Source organism: Rhopalosiphum padi, chromosome 1, assembly GCF_020882245.1.
Source record: "Rhopalosiphum padi isolate XX-2018 chromosome 1, ASM2088224v1, whole genome shotgun sequence".
In the NCBI taxonomy this organism is placed as follows: domain Eukaryota; kingdom Metazoa; phylum Arthropoda; class Insecta; order Hemiptera; family Aphididae; genus Rhopalosiphum; species Rhopalosiphum padi.
Genome location: NC_083597.1, coordinates 5,789,676 through 5,803,496, shown reverse-complemented (window position 1 = coordinate 5,803,496; position 13,821 = coordinate 5,789,676). Strand labels below are relative to the sequence as shown.

General features: G+C 28.4%; 1 protein-coding gene across 1 annotated transcript; it reads right to left on the bottom strand.

The window, feature by feature from the left end:
- Positions 1 to 6,553: 6,553 nt before the first annotated feature.
- On the bottom strand, positions 6,554 to 8,826 carry LOC132917286 (protein THEM6-like). The gene has a single exon (XM_060977960.1). It carries the CDS (start codon positions 8,419 to 8,421, stop codon positions 7,633 to 7,635), a length of 789 nt encoding a protein of 262 aa, XP_060833943.1. The 5' UTR covers positions 8,422 to 8,826; the 3' UTR covers positions 6,554 to 7,632.
- Positions 8,827 to 13,821: the final 4,995 nt, after the last annotated feature.

Here is a 13,821-nt window from a genome sequence, read left to right as displayed (position 1 = left end):
ACTCAAATCATTTGTGAAGATTCGCAATTTTTTTCATGGACTAATATACTTATAACATGATATTATATTTGTTTATTATACTATCTAGAAGATTATACTTAACAATATGTAAATGGTACAACTAATTTTTAACATTTTATTTTATAAACTATTATTACGTAATACCTACGGTTAAATTGATTACTAAAGATGCTGTATATAATATATATATATATTGATTAGTATTCAATGACAAGTGCGTTGAATTCTTTAAACTAAAATTCTGTTTATGACATAACGTGTCTTAAAATAAAAATGATTAACTTTCATTAAACATAAAAACAATAACATTAATTTAAGTAATATAGTTTATCTAATACTTTTCGTTGAACGTGAACCAATTGCTAACGATCCAAAATATAAATTATGTAACATATTTGTTACACTCTTACACTGATACTAAGTATATTATATATATATACATACCGAGACGTAATGTTTGTTTCGTAAAGTACTATTTTATTACTTTCACAATATTCTCGATTTAAGTTTAGTTTACTAATAAGTTAATGATAAAAATATATTCCACCTCGATGAATTTTATTCCAACCATGTGTTACGAAATAATTCGGGCGTCTTCAGAACACACTATACACAGCATAATATGTAATGATATAATGTATATTGTATACAAAACAGCAGTGTTTCCCGATTAGCATTTAACCGTGAATCCCTTGCTAAAACTTGAATTGAACGAGTTTCCTTTTTTTATGTTCGATAAAATGGAAGTTCCTCGCTTCTTGCAAAGTAATCGTTACAATTTTGTTTAAACCTTGAAAATGGATAAAACCATCATTTATTTATGATTTATTTTAATAATTGTACACACATTTTTTTAATCAATTATTATTTTGTACAATATGTTTATTTATTTAACATATTATAAATATCTTATATTTTTACATAACACTATTATATCCTATTACGCATATGCGTCTTTGACATCATAAACGATTGGCCGTAGCTTCTTCATTCGATCAAACACGACTGTTAACCCCCTAAATTTGACCAGTGGATTTCAAGGGGCTCTCTATCACCTTTGTATTGGGAACCACTGATGTACAGTATATCATACGCATTGCCTGGTTATCTGCGAATTAAAGCTGAATATGATAAATGGAAATCATAAGTCGTAGAAAAATTCATAGTATTCAATATCTCACCAAAAGCAGTTAATGTAACTAACTTTTAAGTTTATGTAACTTTTAAGCGTTGGATGGATTAGTCGGGTTGGAATACTTAATTAAATAAATAAAAGTTTTTGAAATTATTTATCAAGAGCGCCTTTGTTCTATGTCCTCGATCGGTGAAAATATTTACACCGTCATTTTCATCACCCTTAAAATAACATACATCACTAACGCGCGGATGTAATTTATCTTAATTTTGTCTTCTCTTATGACTTTACTGAATTTTTATCTGAAAACTATATATACTAAAATTTCAGATTATAATGAAAGTATTTGATATTATTAAGTATAATAAAAAAAAATTGATACTAGCGTAAAATAGTTGTTTCAAATTTGCATCAATTGCTTAATGACAGGCATAGGGCACATAGGAATAATTTAAAAGTAGTCCAAATTTAAGCTTTATATTTAGGCATAACAAGAGACTGTTAATTATATCGTCGATTAAAAGCTGCTATTATGTTTTTGCCCTTCAACTTCCATTAAGATCATTAGTATTTAAATTATTCATATTTTTAAAATAATAATAGCTAGGGTTTATTATGTTGCTTTTTCTATATATATACTGGGTGTACCACAATATTTTGACACATTTAAATTTAATTTTAATTTAAAATTATTATATCTCAGTGTTACACTGTGTGCATAATATGTATATTATACTTAAAAAACTGCAAAACTAACGGAACGATTTTATTAGTATAGATTAATATTATCATTAATTATTACTAATTTTAACTTCACATTCAATGCTTTACTAGTACCTAATTACAACCCAGTTAGATTTAAAATTATCATTATCAAGTAACGAAAACTATTTTATATAAATTAAAGTGTAAATTTTTTTTCAAGGGATTATTAATTGTTTTATCTTTATTTTAAAAACATTCAGACAATATATATTTTTACGGTCCGAGAAATTCCATAAGTTTAATAAAAGGCAATTTGTTATTAACAATTTAGTCGATCGAAAGCTGACTCTTATTATATCTACTTCATCGTGAACTAATTAAATTATTTAGTTCACTTTAAAGCTGAACTGCTATTTACACTTTATAGGTTGATACTAAAAACTCAACAAAATAAAACTTTTAAGAAAAGAAATCATATACATATCATAAAAAAGTCAACAAACGTAATAATAGTTTAATAATAGGTACAACATTAAAATGATCAATGTATTATAAATTGTAATTCAGTTTTATTTTTTATTTAGTCTATATTTATACTCATAATATTATTCAATACACTAATCCATAATTATTCATTTGCTTACAACATTTTGTTTGTCCAAATATTTTTCAAAATTAGACTATACATATACCTAAGCAATCAACAAGATTTTCATAAAATATATATTTTTTTTAAACAATTATTTTTACATTGTGGAACGTGCAGGGTGTATTTTATTAAATTGGGATATAGTTTAAATTTAGTCAATTCTGAATAAAACGTATATATTTACTATTAATTGAAAAAAAAAATGTGTGTATTATAAGAAAAAAACATTTGTTTGAATAATTTTAAAAAAAATTATGCGCTTCGACCGTAGAACAATCCACAGCTACTATTTATTATTTAATAGTATATGCAGAACACAAATCATAATAATTGATTATTCAAAACAGTCAATGATTACATTAGAATTTCAAAAGGCTGTTTTGATGACTTATTAATTTGCGTTTGTATCCGTTCGACACACAACTTTAGATGACAATAATTTTTAAAAACCACACAACGCATTGTCGAAGTCTGCGGTTTGCCTATCAGTGTCCCGCAACTAAACGCGTACACGGAACGAGCATTAAAATTAAATAATAGGTCTGCCATATTGATTCGGTTCTCGCAAGTCGTGAAATTGCAACAGAAATTATTTTTATATGTTTTCTATTATTTCGTTGATGTGACATGATCATCAACAATAAAATAATAAACAGATTGAAAATGGGATACTTTCCTCGAACCTATACTCTATAGGTATTTCAAATGCATGTCTCATGCATATTTATTATTCACGTTTTATACAAAATGTGTCATATAGTATAACTATATTATTTACTTTAATAATTGTAAATCCGCAAACAAAAAACACCATTATATTTAACGATTGATCACGTTTAGTTCTACACTTCGATATTGACATGATGACATGTATTATTCATAAATCATAATGTTATATGCTGCTATTAATAATTGTAATACTTTTTAACATTATAAATTATACTACCTAGTTTTATTGTTAAAATAAAATATCTGTTATTCTCTATAGACAACTAGAATGTTTCAATTATTTACAACGTGTCTAATAGTGGTAATAATAAATTCTGATTTAAGTTTTGTAGTTTAATTTGTTTTTATGATTAATTGTTTATCATAGTTGATATTTCAGAGATTTATTCGATTTTTAGTTAAAAATTTGGTCAAACTCAACAAACTTAATTTCTTTCTCCAATAGATATGTAAATATATAATTTAAATAAGATTATAATTTGGTTATTACATTTTAAAACCATTATAGAAATTTTAGATAAAGAAGTGCTGCTGTCGTGTATTGAAATATTTAAAGTATAATACTGGATAAAGTTTTAGAATATAATAAATGTAATTAAATAAAATCCTACAACTTTAACTCAACTATGTCTAGTGTTAACAGATTCTTTATTCGATCCAAAGTCTTAATTGTGTTAAGATGTTTTGGTAAAGACACAAGAGATTTTTGAATTCACACTTTTAATTTGATTTGAAAAGAAATAGAAAATAATTAAAATCCTCTTTAATTACATAGAAAATACAAGTACTGTATCTACTAAATATTTTGTTATTAATTAATAAGTATTATTAAATATATTTAATATTCTAACTTTTAAGTTATTTTACAATATTATAATTCAATAATAATTAAAATTTTATTATATGGAAATGAAACAAATAAAAATTGAATATCTAAAGGTGAGTCATATTCCTATTACACTTCCTAACAATTATTGTTATAATTAGATAGTGTTAAAAATGTAAAAGTTATATCTATAGGAATAAACCAAAATTAAAAATATATTGTTAATAGATACGCTACAATTCACCATGTTTCAATGATTTACTGCAGTGGTTCTCAATCTTTTTAGTACTGCGATCTAAATTTTTCCCGAAAAATCTTTCGAGACCCACATGGTTTCACTTTTTAAAAAGTAGTTATAAAAAACAAAATTTGTATTATATAAATATGTATACATTTTTATTATATATTTAGTATTTTATAGGTTTATAATCAATATATTTTTACAAATGTACTCTTAATAATGAGGTGTATGCGAAATGTGTGCTTGTTTTTTATTATGGTTAATAACAGCATTGATATCATAATTCAAAAAATTGTTCGTGACCCACCAAAAATTGACTCACGAGCCACACTGAGAAACGCTGATTTACTGATTTATTACTAATTCTACTTGATTTAGCTATATTTATTTACACACTGCTAATATATTGTCGATGATATGTTAATATTAAAAACATAAAAATTTGTGGAAATCATTAGGAGGTATATGCAAGGTTTTTAACAAATTCTAATTATATCTTTTACAATATAAGTACATTGATATTATAATTGATATTATTATGAACACTTTTAATCTATCTTTTATTACTATGACAAAATAGATATTCAGTAAACATAATATAATACATAAACTTTTTTTAATTTGGGTTTTTATAGATAATTTAATTACACAATTTTAAAATTTTATATTTTATGATAGTATTATAAAATTATACGTCATAAGTACTTTGAGACTATATTAGTTGTTACTTGTTATTGACGTAAGTGGTACTCGACGTATTATACGATATTATAATTTGTAAGTAATACGATTTATATTTTGTACAGAATACAGATACAATTATAGGAATATTAGTTAATATGTCTAAATATTTGTCTGTAAAAACCTTAGTATTAAGCTGGAACCTATATTTAAAAAAATGTTTAATCTCATAAATATCTATTGTATAAAGATAAAACCTTTTCTAAAATATATCAGAACTCGCAGTCAAAAATAGTTTTGCGGCATCACAATAATATTGTAATTTGTTTTTCACTAAATAATTATTATTTTAATAAAAGCATGAATCTTTTCGTTAAAATACAACATAAAAACTTACAATGTGGCATTAAGACTGTTAAAAAGGCTGTTGAATTATTTTTTAATTAAATCCTGTATAGAGGTATTCATAGTTTATACACGCCTAAAACATTAAAAATATATTCTAGAACGTGTTTGACAGTGTTGCATATCAATTGTTCGATGATGCCAATAATGATAAAGTACACGTACTTACCTAATGTCGTTATAGAATAACAATGGAAATGGAGAAGTAAAATAAATTAACAGTTTAGAAATTAGAGATGGAATTTGTATGGAATGTTCATAAATAGTAACAGCAATGATGATAATGCTATTATCTGTGAACATTTGTTGTACAATAATTCTAATATTTCAAACAATTTAATTTAAATTGTTACATACATTGGTATATAATTGGTATATAATTCATACTTATAAAGTATAGGCAGACAGATTCGTAAAATATTTACTTAAATTGGATTTTAAATGTTGATAACTAATATCAATATAGAAAATATTTTTATTTATTAGCAGTTATAGTGATATGAATATCACATTAATGCATAGTAGTAGTGTAAAATATAATAACAATGATTGATAAAATATCATAATATATATAGATGAATACCGTTAATAAATTACTAACTAGATAGGTAGGTACTAAATACATGATAATATGTCGGTTAGATCAAACGAAGAATTCGTAGTTCGCTAAATTATGGACAATAAACAATAAAACATTTTTAACACAGAACTACAAAATGTACCTAAATGCATCACAACTTCAATGAGAAGTTATTGTGTTGGACTGGACTTTGCCGAATTACGACGGTCTAGATAAATAATGTTCAAAATTAGATTTATTTTATAAGCCAAAGGTTATTTTGAAAAATAAATGTCCCCAAAGTTATGCATTTAGAATCAACGGTAATTAATTTACGGAGCAAATAATAATACTTGACTTTTGAAGTTACTTTACCTTTAAAACGACTTTAATTGAAGTTAATAGTACGGTTCATTGTTTTGTTCGCAACCCATCGTGGTAGGATATATATTTTAGTTTGATGCTGTATAAAATAAAACAAATAACAAAAGTATACTTTCTTTACGATATATAAAACAAGTCAATCATGGTACCTATACAGTAAAGTTAGACAGTAAAAATACAATGCACAAGGTAATTAAATAAATAAAACTCAATACTCGTAGGTTTGTAAAAATAAAATTATATATATTTTATTGTCTATATTAACGTCAAATACACATCGCTTGGTAAATGGAGGTCGTTATTTTCATATTATTATCATAATATAATATACAAGCGTACTTGAACATAATCAAAATGGTATTAAGTACATAAAAGGCAGAAAATGAGACTAGAACGTACAAAAAACAGACGAGTATAATAACATGTAATATTATATTAATCATCATAGGTATATGACATTATAATGCGGTCCCGATTGGTATACGAACGGTCATGTGATCTTTTCGTAATTGTTTTATCTTTTATACAATATACGTGCGTGAACCTCTCTCCAAGCAGTCGATAACGACTTTAAAATATTTAAAAACAAAAAAAAAAACAACAAAAACCAATCGATTCCGCATTCAAAGCGGCGATAACAATCAATATACAATCGCGCTGCATGCGAGAGATCCATCGAGGTGTACATCGCTGGATGCAGGTGCAGCAGCAGTTTATCGCCCCGTATGGGCGTAACACGTTTGGACGCATTATTTTCTGAAAACACGTTACGGTGTAAAAATGAATGGACGCGCGTTTGGGTGTAAAAATTATTTTGAAAAAGAGATACCCGCGGCGAAGGAGAATTCGAGATTGAACGGGAAAAAATGACGGGAAAACAATCGTATCGAATATCGGGATGAGTATCTAATTATTATAACACGATAAATTTGGACGTGAAAAATAGTATCGAATGGAAAAAAGTTGTTTATTACAACATAAATAATATCACCTTTCGTATCAACTCGAATGTATACTGATAATAACATAGTAATGGGTAGTGCACTCTCGGGCGTATACTCATCTGATGCCGACAAGCGGTAATAAATACATACGGACACGCGTCTTCGGGAGACCGCTGAGCCGACCTGCTCGCGTGACGCGGTGTCTTCCACAGACGTCACGCGGAATTACCGCGTCTCTGTTGGGTCTGGGGAAAATGCGCCCGAACGTGTATATTATTGCTCTACCCCGCGGCGGCGTACCGTGGCCGGGCGGCGGGACTAGACCGCCCCCCCCCCCGCGAACGGCAAACGCGTTACAGCGGGTCGCCGTCGCCAATCTCGGCCTTGAGACTGGCACTGGACATGAGGTTGGACTGTATCCAGTGGTGTATCTCGATGGGACACTCGGGCCGCCGGAACGCGCCCTCGGCCGCCGTCTTGGCGTCCGCGGTCGCATCGCCACCGCCGCCACCGCCGCCGCCGCCGCCACCGACCCCGACGACGGTGCGCATCAGCTCGTCCGCGCTGCAGTCGACCACCTGTTGCCGGTTGTACACGATGGCCCGGACGAAGCCGTCGGCCTTGGACACGAACCGGAACTCGAAGAATATGGACACGTCGTCCCAGTACACGATCCTGGTGCGGATCTCGTACCGGCTGAACGTGCGCACGAACCTCCGGTACCGGACGCTGTTGGCGATGGTGAATATGAGGCCGCCGCGGCGCCGGAGCTCGCGCCATATGCCGGTGCGCAGCAGGAACTCGATGCGGGCCAGGTCGATCTCGCGCAGGTACCGGGCGTTGTTCATGTGGGTCAGGTACACGTCCAGGTCGGAGGTCAGGCACACGGACGAGTAGACGGCCGTGTCGGTGGCCCGGAGCTTCTTCTTGAAGCACGTGGCCGACACGTAGCTGAACAGCGACCGGAAGAAGTACGGCAGGTCCAACAGGCACATGGCCACCAAAATGAGCGACAGCGCCGCGCAAGCCGCCGTCAGCGCGATCACCGTTGCCGTGGGGCCCGTCCCGGTCGCGGCTGCGGCGGCCGAGGCCGTCGAAGTGGCCGGCACCGCCGTCGTGGACGACAGCAACGAAGACATCATCACCCGCGTGGTGTTGGCGGCCGTCCCGCACAGCTATACCTGTATATACCTATTATGCTGCTGCTGCTGCTGCTGCTGCTGTTTTTGCGTCACGGGAATCCGGGGATAGCATCGACCAGAAGCGGTGAACGGGAATTCCGCGCGATACTGAGTGGAATTCGCGCGTGCGGCCGACGACAATAATCGGACGGACTCGGCGGCAGAGGCGCTGCGATTTCGTGTTGTTTCTACGCCCCACCGGACGAGTTTATGCGCGGGAGACGCGAACGCGCGTGCGTGGTAAACCGAATCGCGATAATTATTGTACGGGTAAAAGAAATGTTTGTAGTGTTACACAACTATAATATCATAATACGACTAGATAATACCGGTCATACCGGACGCGGACGACGGAATGCCGAAAAAAATATATTCACTTAGAGTTCATAAATAAGTATAAAATTATTATTATTATTATTATTATTATTACAACCATCGCTCAGTTCAGAGACGACGCGTGACTTGAGTGGAAACCGACGATCGTGGATCACACGAATTAAAATGCAAAAATATTCTCTAAACATGTATCGCATTGTGTGCGTATGAGTCCCCGTTTGGATCCGACAGAAGACGATCGTGTGACGATCGAAATTAGTAAGTAGAAAAAACACTCGTACGCCAGCCGAATATCAATTTACCCAGAACGTTGCCTTTTTTTTATATGTTTATTGACAAGTCGGAGGTGAATATTGCATTATGATTTATAAAACGTTTTGTGTGCGTATTTTTTTTAATTTTTTTCCGCCCGTCCCCCCTCTGCAAAACTGCGGTGGCACTACTTACCATTTAGAGTTGAAGCCACCGCCAATCGGTGATTCAAAAATAATATGGTGAAAACGATACTTTTCAGTTGTTCCAAAAGTTATAAGTACAATATACACACATCGTTATTAAATTTAATTTTAAATAATTAAAAATCATATACATATTATTATATTAATTGAATAGGGATTTTAATTTCAGGTTAATATGAAAATGACATTAGTAGATTCTCAAGTACAATCAAAAATAGGTAGTTTCTTTACTTTATTTTAATTTAATTTTAAACATACATATAAATATAAACTCATCAATAAAGAAACATGTTTTATGGAATCGACCAGTTAATAGAATCAAAATGATCTGAACCAATATCACATTGGTATTGACAAGCGGAGTAGTGGACAAACATTTTGCGGGGTAACCCCGTACCACTCCACTCCGCGCAACTAAACTTTAAATACGTATAAATCATAAACTACTCGCCCTAAATTCAAATTGTATGTATCAAAATACTCAGAAAATTATTCTGCTTTGGAATTTGAAATTAAAACACTATGTTGTCATTCAAAAAAGTAAAAAACTTAAAAATTATAAGGATAAAAATATTTAAAAATATAAATTTTTAATAAAAACGTTGTTTTTTAACAATTTGAAACTATGTAAAAAAATATTTTCAAAAACATTAATACTTTTTGAAATAATGAGTGTTGTTTGATAAAAAAATCATCCTGTATATAATATGTAATTACATTAAAAAATGTTTATTAATAGCATAGAAATTATTTTGTTTAGTAAAATTATTTTTATTTGATTAGAACAATTAGTAATTTAACAGCAATAGTATCTACTCACTAGCAGTATTATACTTATCTACAATATTTCTATTCTTTGATTCTTCAATAGCATTATGTATTTAAATAATCATATAATATTTAATAGTTGTTTTCAAAATTAACAATTAATAAGTATAGTAAACTTAAGTAAATTTATTTTTTTGGTTTTAATCATTTAAAATTAAATTCAAAACTTAAGCTAAATAAAATTTTGCTGTACGTAACTATACATAACTATATAAGCACAACTGATTTATGAAGTACAAATATGAATTTAATATTTTAATACAAACAAATATTAAATTTAAAATTAATTCGTAATCAAAACTACTCATTTAACATACTTAATATTAATTAACATTGGCTATGTTGTAGATATATAAGTATAAATACTAAAACCAATTATTAATTGACGTTATGAATCGGAATTAAACATAAATTCCAGTTAAAACTGTTTTAAGTTTAAATATTTGAATTTCACAATAACAATGTCTTTATTCAGTTTAAAATGTATAAAATGTTTTTTCTTTTTTTGTCTTTAAAAACAAAATACATAATATTGTGTTAAAAACAAATCTTCTAACATTATTCCATTCCCCTTAAACTTAATAAAAAATAAAATGAAGTTTTTTTTTAAATCGAATGTTGTATTTTCCAAATATTATGTATTTTAAGTTGTAATTTCACGAATTGTTCTAAATATTATTAATTTATACTAATTTTCTCGAATACCTTATTGAAATATTTATAACTTTGTAGTGTATTATAATGCAAAACAATAATGTTATACCTGATACCTGTAGCAAAAATGCAAATAACTGTTTATATTTACCTAATAATAGTTAATTAAATTTGATTTTGCTACGTTGCATTTAAATGAATCATTAATTTAGCTACTGACTATGAAAATATACATACTGCAGCGTAATATATTACAAATAGCAAGACTTGCTTTTTAATAAGTTAAATATCTAAGATTTTAAAGAAATTATCTAAAGAAAATATATAATACTGTATTATAATAATTTAAGAGGATTCGATATACCGAATTTTTCTGTCTCTATTTAATACACGCGAAACATGAAACATAAAAATGTAGACGTGTTCTTTGTCAAATGTACTGTTTGATCTAATGAAGTAATAATAAATCTGAAAACAGATTTGAATTGATCGTTAAGTCTACTAGACATCAACTATCCCACATTTTTGATTTTATCAACTTAAATCCAACAAAAAGTTTTATTAAAAAAGTATAAATAAAAATTGTCATATTTCAATTTTTGAAAAAAAATAAGCAAAAAAATGTGGGAAAATCGATTCCACGTAGACTTAGTAACAAATTCAAATCTGTTTATCAAACCTTGTTTTCAGATTTCTTATCGCTTCATTAGATCAATTGATACATTTGGTAAAAACACGTCTACATTTTTATATTCTGTGTGTATTAGACAAATACTGAATCGAATTTTGATATCGAATCTTCCCTAATATTATTTATTATTTTAACATTATATTATATTATATATTGGTAATAGGTATACAATAATATTTTTGTATTTCCCTTTATTTGTCCTCGCGTTTTGTAGTTTTATTCTTCAAACTTAAAGTTATACATCGTAAGTGCAGAGTTGTCTAACAAATTAATTAATTTATAGGTGTTCACTAAAATTTAATAAAACAATATTGTGAACCACTAAATTATGTTTTAGGAACCATTAGCTCACTATTGATTCATTAAATTTTAAGTAATTATTTATGGAACACATCAAATGTAGTTCTGAAGATATTAAAATATTAACTTATGAACAATTACATGACAGAATATCATTAATTAAAATAAACATTATGAAAAATTAATTTTAATTACATAATAGAAAAATTTAAATCTAACACGATCATTTATATTAAAAATGTTTTATGTGTTATATATATAAGCAAATATTACTATTTAATAAACAGTACCTATCAAATTAGTTCATAACATTTAAACCCAAAAATTTAAAAAAAAAGTAAAAGGTTCTATTTTATCAGTTGCCTTGTTATTTTGATTATAAACTTATAGGTAAACTACCAAACAATGTTATTTTAGAATAATACGTATATAAAATTAATTATGTTTTGTTAACGTATAAGTAAGACAATCATTTTTTTTAAATACTGATATTAAAAAAGAAAATTTTATTATATTACATAATATTACAGTTTTAACCATTTTTATAGCTATAATTTTTTTATAGTAACTATAAAAACATACAATATTTTATTTCAAAGCAGAATATTTTTTCGAGTAGGTACTTCGAAATTTGAATGTGTATGAGTTATAAAAGTAGAGACTATATTTGTAATTTCTAATAAATATTAAAATAAGACGATTTTATGTAGTAAAAATATAGAAAAATAAAGATGTATTTTTTTAATATTCTTTAACTCTTAAATTTAATATGCTTTTACAATAAAATAACGTTTCTGGTTTTAAAAATTAATAATCTAGTAACATCGATTTTATAATTAAAAGCATTTTTACGGTTCCAAATGCTGATAGATACAAAAAAAACATAATATTGTAAAACCAATAAATGTATAACTCCCCTCAAATTAAAAACTTCATATAACATGTGATCACATGTTTTATAAAAATCAAACAAAAACCAAATAATTGTTGACAACATGCATAAATACTTCTATATTACACAAATTCAAAATAATTTTATCTTCATCTTTCAACAGGATATTTAACCGCGGATTATCATGAAAGAAAATATATAACACAATAATCCTGTTAATATTAGCTGTGTATTAAAAATTAAAAAGGTAATGAAAAATTTCCATTTGCTTTAAATTGTTTTAGATTCTAAGCGTAGTGGTTCTTATATATTGATTCTACAAATATTGATGTTTTTTTTTTTTACTTTGTTGTGTTTGAGACACTTTTTCTTTTAGAAAAAAAAATACTGGTCGACAACTTTGATAGTTTGATGAAGGTTTCCTTTAAAAAATGGTAGCTACTTGAGGGAAAAAATTGAAAATTCTCAATCCCTACTTATTAAAATAATCGGGAAAAAAATATGAATATTTGTTAAAATTTCAACATTATTAAAATAGATAATTGTTTTGTAGCCCTGTTCACCCAAAAGTTAGATCATCTTAGCTCAGAATAGTTTTTCATCGTATATAATGATTTATCATTAAATTTAAATTAACATCATCCATTACACTAACACTTAAATGCTACTGTATATCAAATGATTCATAATTTTACCCTTTTTTACACTGAATATATGTTTAAAATTTAAACGTTGACCAACATAGTTATATTTAGGTTAAGTAATACCAACAAAATAAACAAGTCAAATAAAATAATTTGTTTTTAAAACTAAGATTTTCTATATAAAATCATTTATATTGGATTTAGAAAGTATTTTTTTTAAACTATTTATTTTTATAAGTGTTTGTGCATATTCCTATTTAAAAGCCAATAAAAATTTTTAACTTTCAAAAAATTAGGTTATCTAATTATTATTTGTAAAGTTATCACGATGATAAAAATGTAATTATTTCATTGTATTCAACTTGAATATTATTTTATTTTTTAATACTTAAAAAATATGTATAATAATATTTTTATCACATATTTATTTTAAGGTTATTCTGATGCCTATTTGATTTTTGTATTTTCATATATTAAATAATACACAAAAATTAAAAACCATCAATATCAATACAGAGTTAAGATGTACGTATATATTAAAACATTACTGGTTCTTGA

Excerpts from the sequence above, each read along its gene's own strand:
- LOC132917286 (XM_060977960.1), bottom strand. The coding sequence starts at position 8,421 with ATGATGTCTTCGTTGCTGTCGTCCACGACGGCGGTGCCGGCCACTTCG.